Source organism: Prionailurus bengalensis, chromosome E1 (assembly GCF_016509475.1).
Source record: "Prionailurus bengalensis isolate Pbe53 chromosome E1, Fcat_Pben_1.1_paternal_pri, whole genome shotgun sequence".
Classification (NCBI taxonomy): Eukaryota; Metazoa; Chordata; class Mammalia; order Carnivora; family Felidae; genus Prionailurus; species Prionailurus bengalensis.
In genome coordinates this window covers 13,089,857-13,113,054 of record NC_057347.1, presented here as the reverse complement: position 1 = coordinate 13,113,054, position 23,198 = coordinate 13,089,857, and the positions used below count along the sequence as shown (strand labels likewise).

Below are 23,198 nucleotides of genomic sequence, written 5' to 3'. Positions count from 1 at the left end.
TGGCATGGCTCACCTTGGGACATGGGTCCTTCTAGACCCTCCTCCACTGCACAGAGAAACTGAGCAAACTGTTGAAGAGAAGGGACCCCAAAGGTCACCAGTGAGTTGATAGCTCCCCTGCACTGCTCTTTCTCAGACGGCTGCCCAATCCTGTTCAATGTCCTCTATGGCCATGGCAAGGTAGCCCCTCCCTCAAATTTAAATGAATGGAAATTAAGTAAAATTTAAAATTTTACTTGATTTTAGCTCAGGCTACATCTGACTTACCTGCTCCCCCGGGAATACTTGGACAAGGTCTATAGCACAGCCAGCCTGCTGAGTCCCCCATACCTGGGGGTTCCCTTGGACACAACCTCAGCAGCCAGCACCCCAGGCACCCTGCCATGGTTAAGTTCCTAGAGGCTGAGTCTCACCTTGTCCCCCACCCCCCCACCCCCAAACCCTCCACTCTGGGCAAACTCCATGAAGATCCATCCCACACACCTGGTCTATGACCCGTAGAACAGTTTGAGGAATGATGTTCCCAAACACCACCAGGACCTGCTGTCACTTTACAAGCTCTATTTTTATCTCCTCCATTTCCTGAAGGACCTTTTATTCCAGGCGAGCCGGCTGCCTCAGTACCTGGAGTCTTTGAATCTTCCCAACAGTCTAAAGGGAGACAGGGCAGGAATGCTCACCCTGTTCCGCAGGTACAAGAACTGAGATCCAGAGTGGAAAAGTGGCTTGAACAAGGTCACAGAGCAAGTAGGTAAGTCTAGGGGAAGGGACAGGAGCTGGGACTCAAAGGGTGGAGTCCAATGGGCTTCCCCCTAAGGGCTGAAGTCAGGCTCTGTTGAGGCCTGAGGCTCCTCCCAGACTGAGCCTCCCTGAGCCCTGCTACTCATTGGCCTGTCTCTGGGCTAGCAGCGCTGGCATCACCTGGGAGCTTGTCAACAACGCGGACTCTGAGGCTCTAACCTAGGCTGGCTCTCCCTTCCTCTTCTTCCTTCTTGGCACAGGTCCTTGTATCTGTCCACCTGTTTTGAGCTCGAATACCCGCAACCATTCTCCCTGTGGGAGGCCTCTCCCCAGACCACCTGTTCGGAGGATCTGGGGCATCCGGCAGCTGAACCGTGGAGAGTATCAAGCAGCCCACTGGGATGCAGAAATCCAGGAGGGAAACACATAACCTAAAAATATATTTTCTGGTCCTATTTTAGGCAACGGCTGACATTTTCCGTGGAAAATGTAATCTCCAGTGTCCTGCGTTGAGATTAAAATCAAACAGACTTTTTCCTTCTGATCTATTTAGCTGAAGTGAACAGGAAAGGCAGGGGGAGGGCCAGGCCTAGTTTTCTGGGCCAGTTCTCCAATCCAGCGGGGTCCATTAGAGGTCATGTCTGCCATGCCCCAGCCTTGGCACAGAATATTTCCAACCTCATGGCACACCTCAGCCTGCTTCAGCTGTGCTCTACTCAGGAGACTCCTGAACCCCCCGCCTCTGTGGGGATGTTCAGGGTTCCTGACCAATGGGAGTTTATCCATAAGTCTCACCCGAATCCCTCCTGCTGTCTCCCTAACCCCTCCCTCTGTCAGGCATGTAGCCCTTAGGCTACCATACTCCTTAGGGCATTTTTTCTGGGCAGGGTCAAGGCCTGGGGTTGGGAAGCATTGTCCCGGGGCACACGTACCAGCTCGAATTCCCCCCAAGCTGCCCTCTGCCTGCCTCAGTCATCTGTCAAGTTCTCCCCTTCTGCTCTCTGACCCAACATCCGACTCAGGATCCACTCTTTGGTGGCCGTTTGTTCTCCAAATGCTTCTGATTGTCCCCACCTTGCGGGCACATAGTATGACTGCACTTTCTGGCCCTGTGCAAGTTACAAAAAGAAGGATGCATGTTAGTTCTGGGCGGGGGCATTAAATTGGTGGCAGGAGACTCTCTATTTAGAAGGGTACTGTCTAGTGGAACTTTCTGTGATGATGGAAGCGTCCTCTAGCTGCACTGTCCCATACAGTAGCCACTAACCACATGTAACTATTGAGCATTGGGAATGTGGCTAGTGTGGCTGAGTAGGTGAATTTTAAATTTCACTTAATTTTCATTCATTTACATTTAAACAGCCAAACAAGGCTAGTGGCTATAGCATTGGACAGTGAAGATCCGGAGCTCTTTGTCCTTCTGCTACAACAACCAGCAACCCGTGAGACGTGTCTGCTCTGTGAATCAGAATCACAGAGTACAGGAGACACAAAGCCCCCAGACGATCTGCCACTGACATACAGATCTACAGCGTGAGCAAGAAATGACCTGTACTGTTTTCAGCCACTGAGATACGGGGTTTGTTACTGCAGCATAACCTAGCTGATCCTGACTGATACCCCCTTCTCCCCAGACCTGGCCTCTACCACAAGGTTCCCCTTCTAACCTACCCACTGCCCTTGGGGGAGGCTCAGCCAGCCACGAGGTCACAGAAGATGCCCTGCCCGTCCCTGTACATGCAGTGCACATGCTTCTAGTTTTGTCCGAGCAGCTGGCTCCCTGTGGGATCCTGAGCCTCTTTGGAAGATGGGGTACCCACTCCCACCCTGAAGGGCTGCTGTCATTATTAACATTAGTAAGAACCACATTTACTGAGCGCCTATTATGTACCAAGCAGTGTGCCAAGTGCTTTATGGGGTGGGTACTATATGCTGACCATATAAGAAGGTACTCCACAGCAGAATAATTATAGCAGAATTATTAGTGTTGGGCGTGCCAAATGCCATGCATCCTCTTGGGCATTAACTCTCTTGTGATGCTCAAACAACCTGAGAAGGAAGATACCATTATTATTCTCCTTTTACAGAGTAAATAACTGAAGCACAGAGAGGTTGAATGACTACTTTATGGTCATACAGCTGCGAAGTGGCAGCTTTAAACTTGGGTAGTCCAGGGGCGCCTGGGGGGCTCAGTCGGTTAAGCATCCGACTTCGGCTCAGGTCATGATCTCGCGGTCCGTGAGTTCGAGCCCCACATCAGGCTCTGTGCTGACAGCTCAGAGCCTGGAGCCTGCTTCAGGTTCTGTGTCTCCCTCTCTCTCTGCCCCTCCCCTGCTCACGCTCTGTCTCTCTCTCTCAAAAATAAATAAGCAAAAAAATTTTAAACTCGGGTAGTCTGGCTCTTGACCCCCTGCTCAGCACCTCCTGCGCTGACTCCTAAGCTGCTCTGCCTTCCCATCCCTGTTGCACTGCCTTCGCTAGCCAAAGTCACCTGAAAAAACTTGGCATCCTATGTCCTGATTGTTAGGCTGGGTGCCCTGATTCCATCGACTAGCTCACCCCTTCGTCGTGATCCCAGAGCCACTAGCCAAAATCGTCCCTGCCCACAAAGGCTCTGCTGTCCTCACAGGTGGTGTTTTGATGGTTACTAGGCTCCGTCTGCTCAGGCCTGGTCTACTTCAAATTCTAATCCTGCCAAGACCCCAGACAACCCTGGGGCTGTCCCTTCACGTGACCGGGTCCTAGGGCCACGGAGGGAACCCAGGGGCTAGGAAAGCACTGTCCCAGCCTCTCCCCAGGCATCCCTGGAAGATGCTGGTTCCCCCTTGCTATCCTCAGGCTGCATGTAGAGGGGGTGGTGCGCTGAGCCCTCAACAGTGTCAGATGCTCCATTTGTTAAATGGGGAGAATGCCCCAGCCCTGCCCACCTCTTGGTGCCATTCAGCAGGCTGCAGCCAAAGACAGTAACAGGAAGTGCTATTCCCTTCCGCATCCCAGCTGGGTCAGCCCGGTGGCATGCAGTCCCCCACTATTCTTCTGAAATAGTGTACGTGGTGGACTCTCCCAGACAACCCCTTCCCTAGGTCACTACTGTCAGTGAGCTGGCCCACGCCCCCAGATGCCCAATGTGGGGCTGGCCTGAAGGGGCCTGGAAGATAGCCTGTGGGCCCTGGAGGACAAAAGGGAGTATATGATCAGAGAAGCTTCATGGCTTGGGGCAAGGAGTCTGGTCCAGAGGGCTAAGTTCAAGTCATGCTCTATCTCTTGATAGTTCTTTGGCTATGGACAAGTCAATTAACCCCCTCTGTGCCTCAGTTTCCCCATCTGCAAAATGGGGATAATGATAGTAACTACTTCTGAAGTCACTGTGAAGATTAAACAACATGCACGGCACATGGTAAATGCTCAGTAAATATTAGCTATAATATTGGTTATTAAAACGTAAGCTCCATGCCAGTAGTAATTTGTCAAGTGCAGTGTCTTCAGCACCTAGAGCAGTGCCTGGCACAAAGAAGGTGCTCGATAAAGATTTGGAAATGAGTGAATGACCCTGCCTCTGTCCTGCTCACAGACCAATGGTGGCTCCCCTTGGCCTGAGGAATAAAGACCGACCTTAGCATGGCCTTCAGGGCCTTCCTGGATCTGCCCCAAGCTGACCTTTCAGAATCCTCCTATATCCTGGACATCTGCCAGCCAAGTGAGATGCCTTAGAATTGCCACTACCTTCCCTGGTTTTGCTAAAGCTTCTTCCCCTCCAAAGTTTTGCTTGGGCCATTCTTTCTGTGCAGACTACCTTTCCGCAGCTCCTCATCTAAACCCCAGCCTTCCAGGAAGCCTTCTTGGAAAAGCCCGTCCACCCATCCCTCCGCTCTTCTCTTACTAGTCATCAGTATTGTGGTCACCGCCACCTGATGGGAGCCCTTCCAGGGCGGGGAGGGAATGAGTCACCCCTGGGTCCATAAAGAGCCGCACAGAATTGTTTACTCAGTCGCCCCATTGTTCAGGTCAAGGCCCTGGACCCACAGCCTGGAACCCAGGAGAAGTGGGGTATACGGCCAAGGCTACCCCAGGCTGCATGCATCACCTGCTCCCCTGATCTTCCCTCTTGACTCCTTTTTCTCATCTCAAAACATTGGAAACTGGTATTTCAACTTCTAAATTGTTGATTCCAGCCTGGAGAGGCAAGAGCTCGCCAAGGTCTTCCTCAAAAGTAAGTTTACAGGGCAATTAAGTTATCACTTGCAGAATCGGGGAGACGCCTTCACTGGGCAGACCGCACCCAGTTCACCTGGCCCTGTCCGGGTCTCTAGGACCTATCTAGAGTGGACAACATGGTCCTGCCCTCCAGGGGGCCTTGGGAAGCAGCTCCCCAAATGCAGAGGCCTACAGACTACCTGGCTGATCTGGCAGTAGAAAACCCTGGCAAAGGGTCTGCTTAACGTCTGTATGCCAGCATGGTGTGGACAGACTCGGTCCTGCCTCAGGGAGCTCCTGGTGTGAGGGGATGCTGTTCCTGGGGTGGGGGCAGGGGAGTGCCAAGGCTGCCCAAGGGGGCCAGTGGGCATGAAATCTAGGGTGGACCTAAGAGACCTGGAACTTCCCATGCCTGTAGGGAAACCACACTTTCCTCAGATCCAAGAATCGTTTCATATCCTGCAAGGCCTTCAGGGGAATCTCAGGATCCCATGTCTGCACTGAGGAGGGCACTGAGGCCAAGGAAGGACAAGTCTTCCTGAGGCCACCCAGCAAGGTGGACCACTCAGACCTCACCCCCTCCTCCTGCCTGGCCCCATACCCCTTGGCCAAGTTTCCTACGGCCACACACATGGGTTTCCTGAGTTCCAGCAGCCAACTGGGGCCCGGGCTGAAGGCAGGAGATAAGGTCACAGCCCAGACACGACTGGCAATAATCTAAATCTAGCCACCCCTCCCACCTGCAGCTCTGGGGCCGCTGTATCCAGTGTACAGATGGAAGGCTCCAGTTCCTGTTACAGCCCTTTCCCTAGCTCCCTTGAACAGGAACCACCCCAGACCTTCTGGGATCTTGCCCGACTTCCGCATCACTGGGCTCTCCAGGGCCCTCAGGTGTTGGCCTGCTTGGTAGGACATGCCCAACACAGTCCTGCCTCTTGCCTTGGCTCACATCCAGCAAAGGTGATGGGCAGCCCATTCACGGACACAAGAAAATCAAATGGCTCCAAAATACATGGAAAAATGCCCAACATGACTGGTAACCAGAGAAATGCAAAGTAAAACTATGACAGGACACTTTTCCATCAGATTGGCACAGATCAAAATGTCTGGTGATGCATGGCAATGGTGCAGGGGTGACGAAACAGGCAGGTCAACAGGTGCAACTTTATGGAGAACAATTCAGCAATAGCTGTCAAAATGTAAAGTACACATGCTGTTTTACGCAGCAACTCCGCTTCTAGGAATGTATCCTTTGGCAATATTGACAAGTGTGTGAAGTGATGTGGGGACAACAATATGCCTTGTGACGTGTGACAGGAGAGGCTATAAACAATCGCAGTGCCCTCCAAAAGCCAGGTGAAGAAATACCGGAAGAGCCACATGAAACCCTGCATAGCTACTAGGAAGCCCCAGGATGCTCCACAAGGCACCATCTCCGAGAGTGATTATCACGTGGAAAGCAGGGGCAGAACAGCACTCACGATCCACTCCCTTTTGTGTGAAAAAGATCATAAGGGTCCAAAGGAGTATGTACCCAGCATACCTTGGGAAGGAGACACAAGACCCTGGGAATACTGGGTGGCTGGACAGGTCTGGGGAGACTTTACTGTACCTTTTAACCCTTTGAATGTTGTACTGTGTGTACATTTTTATTCAAAAAATAAACTGAAAGGATGTAGAAAGCCCCCCAAAGAAATGGAGTCCTGGGCACCTCTGGGACCTGCTGGGAAGGGCACACTCTCGAGAGGTGCTGGGCCAGGGGCCTCCTGTGCACTCCCCTGTTGGGGTTTCAGAGGACACATCTGTTCACTGGGGTTGGGAGAGGCTGTGTTCTGTGTGTATGGGGCATTCCCAGCTGGCAGACTCAGCACTGCTGAGGCCCATCCCCCAGCTCTGAGGAGGGAGGAGTTAGAGAAGGTAGGAGGACAGGATCCCCAGCCCCTGCTTTCCAGCCTCCCTTCCTCCCTCTACCAGCAGAATTTGCAAACTTCAGGACTTAAGCAAATGACTTCCTTGTGGTTTCCAGCACTAACGACCTTGCAGGTGCACAGACTCCTGGGGTGGGGGAAGACACTTGTCCCTGGGGTGTTTCCCTCCACCTGTAGGTTTAGCCCACCCCACCACCCAGCCGGCCCAGATCCTGGCCCAGACTCTTCTGCTACCAGGAGGGATGGCTTGGTGCACACAAACACTCGCAAGCAACTCCAAGACATGGGTCCTATTACGGCCTCATGAAGAAACCAAGGCACAGAGAAGAAAAGTGGCTTATCCAGGATTGCACAGCTGTGAATGGGGCAGAGCTAAGGTTCAAAATTCTGTCAGCCCAATCCCAGACACGAGTAGACACCACTCCAGGTTACCCAAGAGGGAAAGACCTCCCCAGTGCCCATAGAAACTGCAGAACACAGATGACTCCTCCTCAGCTGGGGCTGGTTGGAGAGAGCATGATGCGGGAAGGGGCAGCTGGCTCCCCTCTCCTAACCTGAGGACTTCCAGAGTCCCAGAATGCTTCCTGAAGAAGAAGCCAATCAGTGATCTGAGGGATCTCTAGGGCCCTGTGAGGGCTGGGGGCATTGCTGGGATAGCTCCTGCCTAATTGACCCACCTCCTAGCACAGCCACCATCAGGGGCCCAAGGCCTGTAGAACCAGTGACTCCCTTCTACAGACAGAAAAAGGGAGGCTAGAGAGGGACAGGTACCCAGGACCAGCTCCACCAAATATTATCTGACCTTGGGCAAGTTGTCTAACCTTCTGGTGACTCAGTTACCTCCTCTGCAAAATGGGAATGACAACAGCTGTTTTCACAGAATTGTTTTGGGGAAGAAATAAGAGATGAAAAGTGGTAATAGTGCCTGGCACATAGTAAGTGCTCGGTGAACATTACCTTTTATTATTACCACTATCAAAGCACAAGGGAACCAGGGACCCCATCAGTGCCCCCCCCAACTTTTCCTACTTACCACCCCCCAAAAGCACATCCACCTCTTTGTGGACCTACACACCACATCAACATCCTTATCTATCACTTCACACAGATGCTCAGTGGACTGGTCACTCCCAAAGCCCCTCACTAGACAAAATAATATGGGGGAGAACTAAGGCTCCCTCCTTCTTAAGCAGCCTCTCCTCTCCTGGATCAATGAACACATGGGAGCCAGAAAGAAGAGGGATGTAGACTAGGGCCACACAGGGCTTCTGGAGGCAGAACCAAGGGCTAGATCTCCAGTTTTCCTTGGGAATCAGGACTCCCAAGCTGGAGGCCACAGTGGCACAAAAGAGGCTGTGAAACCCCAGACCTGCTGCCCTGACCCCCATCCCCACCCCCACCCCAGGGCTGGGGGAAAAGTCCTGCTGCCCTGTCCTCTTGCAGCAATGACACCCTCGCTGCCAAGTCACTAATGGAGGATATTAAATAATATTTATCTCCCTAGTTCCTCCCACAGCTCAACTAAATATAGCAACTAATTTTTTTGGAAAAGGATTTCTGCTCCAGAAAGATAATATTTATATAAGAGGTGGTTTTCATAAGCCAATACAAAACCCAAAGCTCCCTTTCTGACAGCTCTTTGTAATTTTCAAGCCATCCCTGAGCAGTAAGACACTCAGGCCAGAGCACCTTCCCTTCTGGCTGGCCGGGATCCCTGAAAGGGTGAGGCCCCAAGTCCTAAAACAAAGTGGGTCCAGGTTGCACTTGGGGGAGTGGGGGTATATTTCCATCTGGATCCCAAAAATTGTGCACAGTACCCTGGGGGTGAATGAAGAGGGTGGCAAGTCCTGACTGGAAGTGACTTGAGGAGGGGATCCCTCCATCTTCCACCTGTGTGCCTGGGTCACATCTGGGTAGTACCTGGTACTTGTGCCTTTTGGCAGATGGAGAATCCCAAACTCCTTAGAGGATAAGAAGAAATGATACCACTTCCACCCAAACAGCAACAGCATAAACGCTCCCTCCCTGCCCAGCGGCAGTCAGGTGCTGCTCCCGGTCACGGTCACGGTCACGCAGGAGGGAAAGGCCTATCCTGGCAACTCCCTGAGCGAGGCCTTGAATCTGCCACCCCCAGGGAGGTAGGTCTCCCGCCTAAGCAGTTCAAAGCCCCCACCGACTCCCTCCCGCCAGCCACATCCGCCTTGGGTTGCAGAAAGAGGAAGACCTGAAGGTGGGGGTGGGGGCACCAAGGCTGCCAGCTGACAAATTGCACCTTCTGGGTGTTTATTGAGCCCTCAGGGGAGACCCTTTGGGCCAGCTGGGAGGCTGGGTCTTAGAGTCCCTGTTGGTCCCTGGTCAGCTGAGGTCGGCGAATGCCTTTGCACAATGGGGGCAGGTTGCAGTGCGGGACCGGAACCCAGCGCTGACCGCGGAGGGGGGTGGATTAAAGCTTGCGGGAGTGGATGGGGTGGGGAGTGGCTGTGGAAAGCCTGTAAGGTCCGGACAGATCCCTGGGCTTGGGGACGGGGAGCCAGGAGTCAGGTCTCTAAACCCGGAACCCGCCCTGCACCCCCACGCGAAGGTGGCCGCGCAGCCCGTCCGAGTGCCCCAAGAGCATCTGCAGAAGTTTCTGGAGCCCTCGCTTCCGGCCCGCCTGCGGTAACCGAGGGTTGGAACCGGAGAGGTCCGCTCCCCTTTGCGGCGCAGGGGAGTAAACTGAAACTGCGGTCCCCGCTTCCCTGGCCAGGCCGACGCTCTCACCGTTGGGGCCGTAGCGCTCTCGGGCGCTAGTCACCTGCTCTGGCCTCAGGCCGCCCTCGACCGTCACCGAGAAGCGGCGCAGCACGTCGGCTGCCGAGAGCAGGTGCGCCGCCTCCATGCCGCCCGCCTGGTTTTCTGCGCGGTCTGCACCGTCGAGTCCGCCGCCTCTTCGCGGGGCTACTGCGCTGGGCGCCGGGAGCTCCCGCCCAGGAGAGCGGCGCGCGAGGTCATGTCCGCGTCGGGACCTTTCCCGAAGGCAGTGGCTGCAGCGGCGGCGGAGGCCCCCGCCAGGATGCAGCGCCCCGGGCTCCCTCCCCGGGGCGGGGCGGCGTGGAGCCCGCCCCCGCACTCACACCCCTTCCGGCAGCCCCAGGAGCCCGCTGCCTCCCCGCCCCGCCCCCGCAGCGCCCCGGGGCGCAGAGGCTGGGCCGCCAGCCCATTCTGCGGAAGGGGGAACTGAGGCCTCCTGCGGGGAGCGCGCCTGGCGTGTCCGGGAGGGGCCGCAGCCCCTGTCCTCAGGGCTCTGGGTGCCACCAAGGGCCGAGAGCTGCGGCGGGCTGCGGAGCACGATTCTCAGGGCTGTCCTCTTTTGAGCCTTCCTGGGTCCTGGGGGGTTGCAAAATGGAGGTGTCCATAGAATGGCTTCCTATCCCTGAACTTGAACTATGCAAAGGAGGACCCTGGGTCTAGAGAGAACCCAAAAGCCTGTGAAAAAGCGCAACTACTGCGGAGATTACTTGATGTTTTCTTCTTTTGATGTCTGTGCTTTCTTTATCGCTTCCAAATGGTCAGCGATGCATGGTTATTCCTCATACAACCGAACCTCTAACGATGAACCAGTGTATGAGAAAGAAAATCAGTCTCATTACCTTAGACTCACAGTCTTACCCCAGCAGGAAATGTATCTGCCAAGGTGGGGGTGGGGCTCCCTAGAGGCCTGAGGGGCTGGGGTGGAGGCCTCTGGCCAGGGTCCCCAGGGAGAGTGACCCAGAGTCAGGGATGGGGAGGGACCTAGGAACCCCCACTCCAGCCCTCCCTGAGTTCTAGCCTCTCTAAGGGGTGCCAAGAGAAGGAGTTGCAGGTCAGAGAATCGAGCTGTGGGAAGGCAGAAACCACTCACCCCATCAAAAGAAGGAGCAGAGAGCAGTCTACTCCAGGCACCCCCTTCAGCTTAAGAGCCATCCAGTCTCATCCATCTGCCCTCTTACGCCCCACCCCCTCGGCGTCTGCTGTCTTCAGCCTCTGGGATCCACCTTGGCTGCACAAGGTCATAGATTCCAGATTGAGCTCACCCAGCCAGCTGTTCAAACCCTAAACCCTACAGTGAGTTCCTGTGCAGCCAGAAAGCCTTTCCAGATACTGCAACTGCACACACAAGCAGAAGCTTTCAGCCTGGCCCTGGTTGCTGACCCCTATCCGACCGTGTGTACCCCCCAGCTCCTGATCTCTCCCTGCCCGGATAGAATGTGGTCCTCCTCCTCTGTCTGATCTTCACTATGCCTCCTTAAGCATTGAGACACTCAGTGAGTGTATGCTTTATCTGCACTTGGACAAACAGCTGGTGGCCAAAGTGACATGGTCACAGGCATGCTGTCCAAAGGGCAGGTCTATCCTCCCCACCTCCCAGCTGCCGGGTACTGAGAACTTCGGTCCTGGCATCTGGGCCCAGCTCTTTCGAACTCTCTCACAGGATAGATGGTTGGCAGAATTTACTGCCTCTCTGGCAACAGACATGCCTACCTCACTTCACCTGAGGAGACCAGGCTGGAGCATGGGGGAAAAGGTAGGTCTTCCTTAGAAGGACTTAGACACATGAGAAAAAAAGGGTGTTGCAGTCAGAAAAAAACAGCCAGTGTTGAAGGTGGGACACCTCAGCTGTCTGCCAGGGGTAGTGATTCAATCCTTCAGCATGGCTGGATCATAAGGAGCATGAGCACCAGGATTAGGAAGGTAGGTCAGAGAGACAGGGCTATGATGCTGAGAACCTTGATTGTCCATATAATGGCCTGGATTTTGGACTGAAGGCTTTTTAAGCATTAAGAGATGGAGCTTTTGAAGGGGAGAGCAGCGGCTGAAGGGACCCTGCAATGCTCCTGACAAGAAGTGAGGCAGTGTGAACCAAGACAGACAGGGCTGCAATGGACTGAACCTAGTAATGGATTAGATTCAGTGATGAGAGATAGTGAGGAGTCCCAGCTAATCCCCAAGTTTCTGGCATCAGTAGCTGGGTGGGAGAGAGGTTCAGCCTTGACGTAAGGGAGCAGCAGATTGATGTGGGGAGAGGAATCAAGGGGTGTATTGGCACCAAGTGGGGTACCAAGGGGTATGAGGGGTCTGGGAGACTCCAGGTAGAGATGTCTTAAGGCAGCTGTGGTTTGGGGCTGAAGAGGGATACCTGGGAGGCAGCCTGAACTGTTCATGTAATCCCCCTTCCCAGCTGAGTGACCAGGGGAGGGCTCTGAGCCAGGAGTCACTCAGCCATAGGCAGGTGAACTGAGCCAATCAAAGTCTCTCTCGAAGAGTTTAAATGTTGAGCCAGAGGTTATATCCAGACCTATGACCATAGGCGCTTGGACTACAGTTAGAGGGCAGGAGTTAAAATCATGTGAAGTACAGCAATGGGAGAGTAGAGGGAAAACCAAGTCTACACAAAGCAAGATATTGAGACAAGATCCCATGTGGTGTCAGAGAGAGGGAGAGAGAGGCAGAGCCAGAGACTGCTTAATGGCATCCAAGTTCCTCAGAGCCTCTACCGTACTTCTGCCCTTGGCTCCCCGAGATTCCACGAGGCACAATTCTGTGCACTTTGCATAGACCTGCCTTTATTTGTCACAGTTTGAGCAGGTTTTTGTCTATTGCAGCCAAAGGGCTGTGACTAGAGTCTGGTAGGCTCGGCTTTGAATCTGGGCTCTGCTTCTTGCAGGCTGTGTGGCCTTGGGCAAGGCACTTCACCCCTCTGAACCTCACCTTGTTCATCTGTAATTATTAGGGTAAGTCAACTGCTGTAACGAGGTCACTCCAAAATGTGTAAAGACTTAAGCAACATGGAAGTTTATTTCTCGGTCCTGTTAACTCTGAAGCAGGTGTTCTGCTTGGTGGAGTGGCGACACTGAGGCCCAGGCTCTTTCTGCTCTGTGATTCTGCCATCTCCAATGTGGTTCCAAGGTTACCACACTCACATGCATCCAGTCAGCAAAAGGAGAAAGAGGAAGGAGGGTGGTGATCAGTGTATGAGGCAGTCCAGGAGGTGAGGACCTCATTTTCTGTCAAGTTCCATTGATCAGAATTCAGTCATATGGCCACATCTAACTACAGGGGGAGCTGGGAAATGTAGTCTACCTGTGCTTAGAAAGAAGTGGGGGGGGGGGGCCTGGGTGGCTCAGTTTGTTGAGCGTCCACCTCGATTTCCTGTCAGGTCATGATCCCAGGATCGTAAGATGGAGCCCTGCATCAGGCTTGCGCTGGGCCTGCAGGTTGCTTATGATTCTCTCTATCTTCCTCTGCTTCTCTCCCCCACTCGTGTGTGCTGTCTCTCTCTCTTTCTCTCAAATAAAAAATACATATATTTAAGAAAGAAGAGAAAACTAGTCTGGTGAATAGGTAGTCTTAGCCATATATGGAGATAATGATGACCCACTTCCAGGATTGATGAAACCCAGCATCCATCCTCCTTGCTTGGTTTTCTTTATGAGAATCTTCCCTGCTCCTCCCTCATTCCTTGTGGTTCCCTTAGAACTGATCCCATTTCCTAGATCTAGGGGTGGCCTTTGACTCTGTTCTAGCCAAGGAGGGGCCTATAACTCCCTGGCCATAGAGACTGATTGGTTCAGGACAAGCATGTGACCAGAAGTCGGCCAATCAGAGCCATTGACTTGGATTTTTATTAGAATATTAGGGAAAATATTGTTATTATGTCCCTAAAGTGGTGGTGAATCTGGTGCAATGTAAGTTTGGTGTTGCTGGCAGCCATATTGCTACCATGAGAGTAGAATTTTCACCCCATGAAATTACCACAAAGAGAAGTAGAGAGATGGAGAAAGGCAAATTTCTGATGACATCTACCTGCAATCAGTCCATCCCTAGGTTTTTTGTTTTTGTTTTTGTTTTTTTTTCGGTTGCGTGAGTCAGTAAATTCCTTTCTTAGTAAGGGCTTCTGCCATTTGGAAATGGCCTTAAAGAGCTGCTCTGGGAACTAACTGATGAATGTTGGTAAAATATGGTGTCCAGAAATAGTACGTGCTCAATAAATGGTTCCTAGCATTACTCTTACTCTTATAGGAGTGGGATAGGGACTTGCAGGGGAGATGGAGAAGGAGCAGCCAGAAACGAAGATGAAAAACATGGGACCAACAGAGGAAGGTTTCCCAGATGTCCCTCCTCTGGGCCTTGTCCTAGAGCCTCATTGGCTGGCCTGAGGGCTATGCCCCAGCACTCTGATTTGCCTCTTGCCTGTCACCTGAGGTGAAGAGTCACCATGTGCCAGGCCCTGTGCTAAGTTCTTTTCCCATATCATCTCATTTAATCCCCACAACAACACTGGGGTAAGTACTACACAATTATTCCCGGCTACATGGGCATATAAAGTGTATGATTACGCAGGGTCCGGTGCTTGGTTAATGCTCTGCTATCATTGTCTCGTAATTCTGCATAATTTTATCTCTGAACTTACACTTTGTAAATGAAGTCAACAGAGCATGTATGTAAGCCGAGAGGCTATGCCAAATATGCTGTCCCATTCAAATATAGAGTTTGTGATGCTCTATCAGCTCAGAATTCTGGTGGACTCATGATGCATGGGAGTTCAGTGAGACTCAAACTGGGTATAAAGCAAGCGTGTTATGTCTACAACTGAGTAAGTGGGAGTGCTGACCGCCCTGATAGGCCATGCTTTGCCTTTGAACCAGAACTTGCTTCAAAAGCAAAAAGAAAGCAATAGTATCCTAAGAAACACTTCCTCACTCATGATACTTCCCAGCATTTGCCAACCACTTAAATTAGAAAGGATGCCCTATTCCATGCTGATGGTGCAGAGCCTGCATGGGATTCTCTCTGCTCCTCCCCTGCTCACTCTTTCTCTCAAAATAAATAAAACAACAGAAAGAAAGAAAGAAAGCCATAGAAGAAAGGGGAAAGAGAGGGCAACCCAGAGTTCCCTTTTTTTTTTTTTTTTTCAACGTTTATTTATTTTTGGGACAGAGAGAGACAGAGCATGAACGGGGGATGGGCAGAGAGAGAGGGAGACACAGAATCGGAAACAGGCTCCAGGCTCTGAGCCATCAGCCCAGAGCCCGACGCGGGGCTCGAACTCACGGACCGCGAGATCGTGACCTGGCTGAAGTCGGACGCTTAACCGACTGCGCCACCCAGGCGCCCCTCCCTTTTCTTTTAGTATATCCTTACTCATCTGTAAGCCCAAGGGCTAGGATTCACCCATGTCAAGAAGTGAAATGAAAACAGTAAGTATTGTGCAGCATTCCCGCTGTTCTGGTCCAAACCACATATATATGCATGCACGGCAGAGTTGCACAGTGGAAGTGTGCTGGGCCCACATATGCACACACCAGCTATGAAATACAATTGGTGTCATTTTAGTGATTGAACACATGAGTGAAATGCTCTTAATTTTGCGTTTAAAACTGGCATTGCACAAAATAAAGATGAATGGTACAATTCAGGCTAATAATTTAAATTTTGCATTTTCCTTTACTTAGAAGAGTAAATAGCAAATCAAAAAAAAAAAAAAAACCATCATGACCAGTAAAGCAGAGATTGCAGAAGGAAAAGCTTTGTACAATGTATAATGTACAATGGCACATTCCCCCCTCTTTTTTTTATAAAAAAATTTTCTTAATGTTTATTTATTTTTGAGAGAGAGAGAGAGCAAGGGACAGAGAGGGAGACACAGAACCCAAAGCAGGCTCCAGGCTGTGAGGTATCAGCACAGAGCCCGACATGGGGCTCGAACTCACAAACCACGAGATCATGACCTGAGCTGAAGTTGGATGCTTAACCAACTGAGCCACCTAGGCGCCCCTTCACCCTCTTTTTTAGAGAGGGGCTCCACATTTCATTTTGCACTGGCCTTACAAATTATGTTGCCAGCCCTGTTCTCATTTCCTAGACAAAGAGAGGCTCTGAGGGCCCAGGGGACTTGCCCAAGGACACACAGATGGGTTTCAAACCTGGGCTACTCTGACTCCAGAGCCCAGGCTCCTAAACACCCCACCAGTCTACCTACCTGGAAGCCCCTCCCAAAGCACGAGGTGAATGGAGCTTTGACCAGTGGAGAAGGGTGGTCTCCTGCCTGCTCTATTCTTCCTGCCTCCTACTTTATTATCACTGCCTGAGCTCAAGCCCCACCTTCTCTCTCAAGCCTCCTCCCTGGTCTCCCCGCTCCCAGACCTACCTCTGCATATACAGATTGCCTGACTGAGCTGGTGGTTTCATGAGTTCATCCCTCTGCTTATGAACCTTTCTTAGCTCCCTATTACTTCAGAGTAAAGTCCAAACTCTTCAACCCAGCAATCACAGCCCTTTACCAGTTGGCATCTCTAGGTAAACTGGTCTCAAAATTCCTCAAACTGGCCTTGTGCATTCCACCTCCACCTCTTTGTTCACGCTGTTCCCCTGGCCTGGACTGCTCTCCTAGGCTCCTCTCCCTAAAATCTCTCTCCACTTGGGAAACTCACTTCCTTGGCTACCTCAGTCCTGTGTATTTGCTCTCCTCCCTGCACACTTTTGATGGGCTCTGAATGAGGCCAGAGAAAGGCCTCCCTTTCTCCCTCCCTCCCTCCCTCCTTCTAAAATATTTAACAAGGACCCAGCATGTACCAGAGACAGTGCCAGGCCCTAGAGGGATGGCCCCTGTTCTCCCTGAGGTCGCTCCCTCAGTCATTAATCCCAACTAACCACACATAGAAACAGACTGCAGGGTGGCCATCAGAGTCTTGACACATGGTCAGGAGGGGGTTCTCTCAATCAGGGAGCTCAGGGAAGATCTCCCAGAGGAAGGAACAGGGGAAATCTGAAGGAACAGGGGAGGGAAAAGTGATCTGGGCTGAGGGACAGCCTGTGTAAAGTAGGCTTTTCTGTGAGGCCTTGGAGGTGCCTGCTGTCTCTGGGCCTCAGGCTCCCGTCTGTCACATCAGTGCTGGCTGTGGGAGGGACTGAGGCAGTGCAGTCCTTTGAGAAGACAGGGAGGCCGGGGTTGTCCTGCCACTGCCCCACTTTGGTTTGTAAATGGTTTGACTGAAAATGCAAACAGCCCTAGAGACCTGGGAACCTCATTTCCTCTTCACCAGCGTCATCCAGGCCCAGCCAGCAGGTGTCCCAGGCTCCCTAAGACCCTGCTGCTGAGCACCAATTCTAAGTCCACTGTCTTATCCTCCTACCTCCACCTACTTGAACAGTCCCCTCTGGAGGGGCAGGAAAGACTGGCTCGCAACTGTTCAGACCGGGAGATGCTCCTGTCTGCTAGCTTCTCTCTGATGCCAAGTTCTTTTATTTTGATCTTTTGGGCTTGGGGACCCCATGTAAGCACGCCCACCAGTCCTCCTGGGCCGGAGCCCCACCTAGCCTGGAGCCACTTGTATAACCTCTCCCTTCAGCCTCTCCCTGTGCTCTAAGATGGGGACCTTCACCGTGTCATCTCCCCTCAACCTTGCCTCTAAGAGGGTATCTAGATTTCCCAGCCCCCCATTCAGCCGCACTACTTCCTGCCTCCCATGGTTGCCACACGGGGGCCACATCTAGGTCATTGCACACAATAGGAAGTTTCTTGCCTCTGAATCTTTGTTTATTCAGTCGTCCCCTCTGCTTGGAACACCCGTCCATCTTTTAGTGCTGATCCCTACTAGTTCTTAAGGCTTGGAAGCCACTTCTCATCGGTGAGGCCAACAGGGCTCTGGTAGCCCGCATGACCCCATCAGGCTCACAGCACCCTGGTGTCCATTGTCTGCTCTGCTCCCTGGCCTGTTGATACCCTCGAGGGCAGACATCTGGTCTGACTCACCTTTGTTTCCAGGAGGTGTCAGGGAGGGTGTTTGCATGACAGAGTTGAGGTAGGAAAACTCCAGAACCTCTTCCTGGAACAGGAGCATACCTGGTCTTCAAGGGCACGGGAAGTGCAGACCTGTCAGCAGCAGGACAGAGCAGGCACCCAAGGGCCCCTCAGCCAGCCCAGCCCAGGACACCTGGATCGTTGCATTTTGGCCTGAGGGGCCTGGCCTCCTTCCCCTGAATTTACCTCTACAAGGACACCCTGCACAGGGTGGGGGTGGGGGCTTTGGCCAGGCTGCCAACTCCTCAGCTCCGTGAGACAACTTCCTGTCCTTGCCACCTTATCTCCCTGGCCAGGCTGAGGAGAGGAAGTTGTCCACTTTCTCCCAGTGGTGGGCAGAGACACCCCAGACCTCAGGAAATGGGGAGCATATCATGTGAGGGTATGCCTGCCTCCTTTTGCTGCTGTTACCAGATTTCTCTTCCTAAAAAAGTCATGCTAACTAACACTCTCCTGTTCAAGTGTCTTCCATGGCTTCCTATGGTCTTATTGGGGAATAAGATCAACTCCTCAGCGGCGCCTGGGTGACACAGTCAGTTGAGTGTCTGACTTTGCCTCAGGTTGTGATCTTGCGGCTCATGAGTTTAAGCCCCACATTGGGCCTGCTGCTGTGAGCCCAGAGCCCACTTGGGATCCTCTGTCTGCCCCTCCCCTGCTCACGCTCTTGCTCTCTCTCTCTCTCTCTCTCTGTCTCTCAAAGAAAGAAAGAAAGAAAGAAAGAGATCAACTCTTCAGCCTGCCAACCTTATCTTGTTTTCCTGCCCCCTCAACACCTTAAACTTAATCACATTGGTTTATTTTCTCCTTTCTTGCTCCAAGAATTCCTCCCTTTCTGCATTTGCCCATGTTGTTACCTGTTCTGGGAAACTAGCTCGTTCATCTTTACCTATCTGAACCCTCCTCACTCTTCAAATGCCTTCTCCAAGAACTCCTCCTTGACCTCTTGGGAGTCAGTGACCTTGTACCTGCTGAGTGACCTGTTTGTGTGCCCCTCCACTTTTGCCTGAATTCGCAGCTGCAGCATCCAGCTGTATCCCTCCAGAACAGGAGCTGTATCTGAATCATCTCAAGATCTCTAGAGGGTGGCCCAGTCCATGAAGGTCATTATAAAGTTGCCCTCTACATTGAGAATCTCCTGAGGCCTAAGCTGAGTCTATGGCAGTCATCATTGCATCTCAGTGTCTCGTATCTGGTTTGGTACCCACTAGACTTAAAAATGTATGGCGGTTAAATGAACAAGGTTCTAGCCAATGCAATAAGAGATAAAAGTAATGAGGTACAAATACTGGAAAGTAAAAGAATGAATCCATGTGAAACAAAACAAGTTGAAAGTAAAAGAGAACATTCATGAGCTGTGATATTCTCACGGTGGGATGTATCAGAGTTAGCATTCCCATTGTATGGACAGGGGTTTAAGGCCCACCAGGGTCACATGGGGACTTGGGTTCCCGCCTAGCTGTATGCTTCCTTCCTTGCTCCACCGTCTGGCACAAATGCATAGTCTCTCAGCTAGTCTTTGGCAATGCCTATCAGCACCTTGGCCAATGAGGCAAGAGGACCTGCCTGGCAAGGAGGGGGCTCCAGCTGTTCCAGGCCACGTCTGACCAATCTGCCTGCAGGGACTCAGCTGGTAGTGGGTTGTAAGAAGATAAAACACAAAACCCTTATTTGCCTTGTAAATTGTTATACTCAACCAGGCTCATCAGCCTGAGGTACAAACTTGGAAAAGAATTTGGGGGGGCGCCTGGGTGGCTCAGTCAGTTAAGCATCCGACTTCAGCTCAGGTCATGGTCTCTGCAGTTCGTGGATTGAGCCCCGCATCCCCGCGTTGGGTTCTGTGCTGACAGGCTCAGAGCCTGGAGCCTGCTGCAGATTCTGTGTCTCCCTCTCTCTCTGACCTTTTCCTGCTCGCGCGCTCTCTCTCTGTCTCTTAAAAATAAATATTTTTAAAAAGTTAAAAAAAAAAGACAAAAGGAAAGGAATTTGGAAGCTGAGACCTGCTCCCTGGTATGGGGAAAGGGCGTTGGCCCTAGAGCATCTGGGGGCAAGGCTTGTCTTAGTCAGTCCCTTGATCTGGGGTCCCGGCCTTGCTACTTGTGTGCAGAGAGCAGGGACTGCTGGTTTAGGTTCTCCCAGAGGGTGTCCCCAGGCCTGGGGCTGAGCTGCGGGGCTAGCCAAGTCCTCAAGCAAGGCTGGGCCCTCCTCATATCATCCTGGCCATAGGAGTCTGAAAAGGCCTCTCTCCCTTAGGACCCTGGGTCTTTGTCCCAATAGGGGTGGGACAGATGATATCTGGAGCTCACAGGAACCCTGGTGGGAACTTGCTCACACTGCCTACCCAGGACCAAAATCAGGACAAAGTGGCAGGAGACTGGGTCCTGCCCTTGGTTCCCAGGCTAGGGGCTGAGGAGAAACTTAGGTCTTTATCTGTGGGCCCCTCACTGCCTGTAGCTGTGGTTTCCATTGCACTCCCAGCCTGTCCTTTACCCTCTCAGGGCCCAGCTGTCCTGGCTTTGTCTCCTCGGTGTGCTTTTTGGGCCTCTTGTCGGCAGTGCCAGCCTCCACCCCAGTGTTCCCTGTGTGGCAACCAGCCCAGCTCCCTGGGGATATCCTGTCATTGTGGCCCCAAGCCTAGGCATTGAATCCTGCCAAGTCAGCCCCAGTACTCTGGGTTCCTTCCAGATCCCCAGATGGGGACCACAAACCCAGAGAGGTTGGGGAAGTTGGCAAAGGCACCCAGATCTCCCGTGTGGCAGAACCGGGCACTGTGCCCAAGACACCTGACGCCTGGGCTGTGGCCAGCCTCCGGGCAGACACATGGGTAAGGCCCGCTGCCCTGTCGCCAGCCCTACAGGTGACCTTGGCATGTCCTCTACTTCTCTGGGCTCCCTCCCAGACCCAGACCAGGCCCTGCAGATTAAGGGAATCTGTGTGAATGGTGAGTGCGGTTACTTCCAAAGGGGCTGGGTATGCTGGGCATACTCTCTGGATCTCGGGATGACCCTCTGCACGGTGAAAGTGGGAGCATGGGAGGGGAGCTTCAGCTGGGCCCCATCTCTTGACCTCTAACAACCATTCTCCATGAAAATGACCAAATTTGCAAGTGGGGTTCCATTTGCGTTTAATTCCCTGAAGTCACACCTGCCTCATTTGTGCAACCAAATCAGTCCAGGCCTTCCTGGGTCTTTCATTCACAAAGCCAGCTTCTGGGGCAGAGGGAAGGATGGGATTAGCTGGGGACCTTTGCCTGGGGCCCCTCACAGCACTGTCTACACTGGGGCGGGGATAAAAGAACTACCTAACAAGAACTGGCTCGGTGCCAGGCACTGAGCTGAGGACACCATTTAATCTTTACAAGCTGCCTTTAGAGCAGGTTCTTTATGCTCTTCTTTATAAAATTTCACAATGGGGTGAGGGTCACAAAATTGGTACCTGGGAGAGCAGGAATGTGAACCCAGGCTGTCTGGCCCCAGAGCCCAGGCTTTTAACCACTGGACTATGGACAGAAAGAAAAAGGTAGTGTGTCGCTTGCCTAAAGTCCCTAGGCAGTGTAAGGCTGGGATCCTAACCTGGCTCTTATTCAAAGCCCCTGCTTGTGACTACTGACTACTGGCCTGGTGAAAGCTCCGAGGATGGGCCGGGGACCTCCTTGGCCTCCAACAGCACTCTCTCTGGGGTGCCTGGGATAGTAGTCACTCTTGACTGCAGAATGGACCCCACCTAAGAAGTTCACGGGCTTTAGTTTTTAATCCAAGCTCCACTGTGTGACCTTGGGCAAGTGACCTCACCTCTCTGAGCCCCAGCTTTCTCAGCTGTAAAATGGGGAAGATAGTAGTCCTAAGCCCACAGGTCATCGGGAGTGCTAAGTGAGCCAGTGTATGTGGAGTGGCCAGCCTAGTCCTTCTGGACTGCAGATGCTCGGGGCCCATCTTTTCTTGCATTCACTCCCAAGGACCCAGAGCCAGCCTGGTTCTGCCCTGTTCCCCAAGACACACCCCTCCAATCCAATTGTCTGTGACCTGACCAGGAAGCTGGCCAAGGGCAATACCCACCCAGATCCTGGAGGCAAGAGGCCAACAGGCGGGAACAAAGAATTTTCCATGGCTTCATAGTTAATGAGGAACTGACTCTCTTTAGGGCCTCAATTAGTCTTTCACCCTCCTCTCCTTCCCCTAAATTTCCATCATGGGTGATATTTACATTGGAATTCTTCCCGGGACTTCAGGAACCCAGTATGGGTAAATGAAAAACAATACAGAAGAAGAGATAGGTGTATTTTTTAAAGGTAGCATTGGCAAGTTTGCATTCTTGGTTTTAAAACACACGACAAAGCAGCAAGTATCAAAACAAAATAATTTTGTATTTAAATCAATTCAATTAAGCTTCTGTCAATCGTAAGACACTGCAGAAATGCAAAGATGAAGACATGGTCCCTTCCCTCAATAGGGTCATGGCCTAGGGTGATATATACCCAAGAAGCAGGTACCTAAGGGTATACAGTAGTTAAGAGCGTGCTTTCAGGAGATAGACCTGGGATTGAACCCCGCTAGTTACCAGTTATGGGATCTTGGGCAAGTTACTAAATGGCTCTGAGTCTTAGTTACACTATTTGTAAAATGGGAACTTAAAAAAGGCCCACCACAGTGGACTCCTGTGAGTTTCACTGAGAAGACACATGGCATTGTTAGCTACCCCACAAAGGTGTCCCCTTTTTGCTAACAGAGCCCTGACTTTGTTTCAGGTAGCAAAGTGGCCCAGTGTAGTGCATGAATCATGAATGGTTTAAGCCAATCACAGTGATGTCCTTCTTCTTTGCCAGAAGGTTTTCCCAGTTCCCTGGCAGCTGAGGATGGGTATGCAACTCATTTAAGGCCAATGAGGTGTGAGGGGAAGTCGGCAGGGGGCTTCCTGAAAAAATACAGAGGATGAAGCCTTTGCTTTTCCTGCTTCCTGCCTGTGAAGAGTTGGGATGCTTGGAACTGCAGCATCCATGACCATGAGGCATCTAGCTTGAGGATGTGAAGCCCACATATTGAGGATGGCTAAGTAGTAGGATATTGGCAGGGGAGGCATTATCAAGCTATAGAACAGCCTGAGATTAACCATCTACCTTTCTTGTTTTGAGAGATGATTTTAAAAGCCCTTATATAAAGCAGTTGGGAAATCTGTTATCTGCTCCTTTCAGCTGAAGGCACCCTTTGATACAGGATCTTAGCACCAAGCTTAGCACATGGTAAGCATTCAATAAATGCTATCTGTGACCTTACAGAGAAGTCACAGCATATTCCACATTCACTTACACGTGCTCTGTAGACAGAGAGGGAAAGAGGAAGGAAGGGTGTAAATGGTGTGGGTGACTCCACTTGCCTTGCCATTCAGAGGGTGAATCTGCTGTCTCCTGAGTATCTCTCAGGACCTCAGGATGTAAAGATGGCCTTGGCTGTGGGATCCACTGGAGAAACCAAGATTATTCTAGGCCTGGCAGGAAAACTAGCAGGCAGGAATCACCAATGAGT

At 52.0% G+C, this 23,198-nt stretch overlaps 1 protein-coding gene across 4 annotated transcripts in view; it reads right to left on the bottom strand.

Moving 5' to 3' along the window:
* The window catches only part of ATP2A3 (ATPase sarcoplasmic/endoplasmic reticulum Ca2+ transporting 3), a 34,503-nt gene extending 24,571 nt beyond the window's left edge, over nucleotides 1-9,932 (bottom strand). The window contains exon 1 of one of the 4 annotated variants that reach the window (XM_043583372.1): nucleotides 9,624-9,932. In XM_043583372.1, coding sequence (XP_043439307.1) covers nucleotides 9,624-9,741 — 118 coding nt within the window. In that variant the 5' untranslated portion in view covers nucleotides 9,742-9,932. The remainder of the gene's footprint in view (nucleotides 1-9,623) is intronic. The other 3 variants (XM_043583373.1, XM_043583371.1, XM_043583370.1) reach the window with 3 other exon arrangements.
* Between the last annotated feature and the right edge of the window lie 13,266 nt (nucleotides 9,933-23,198).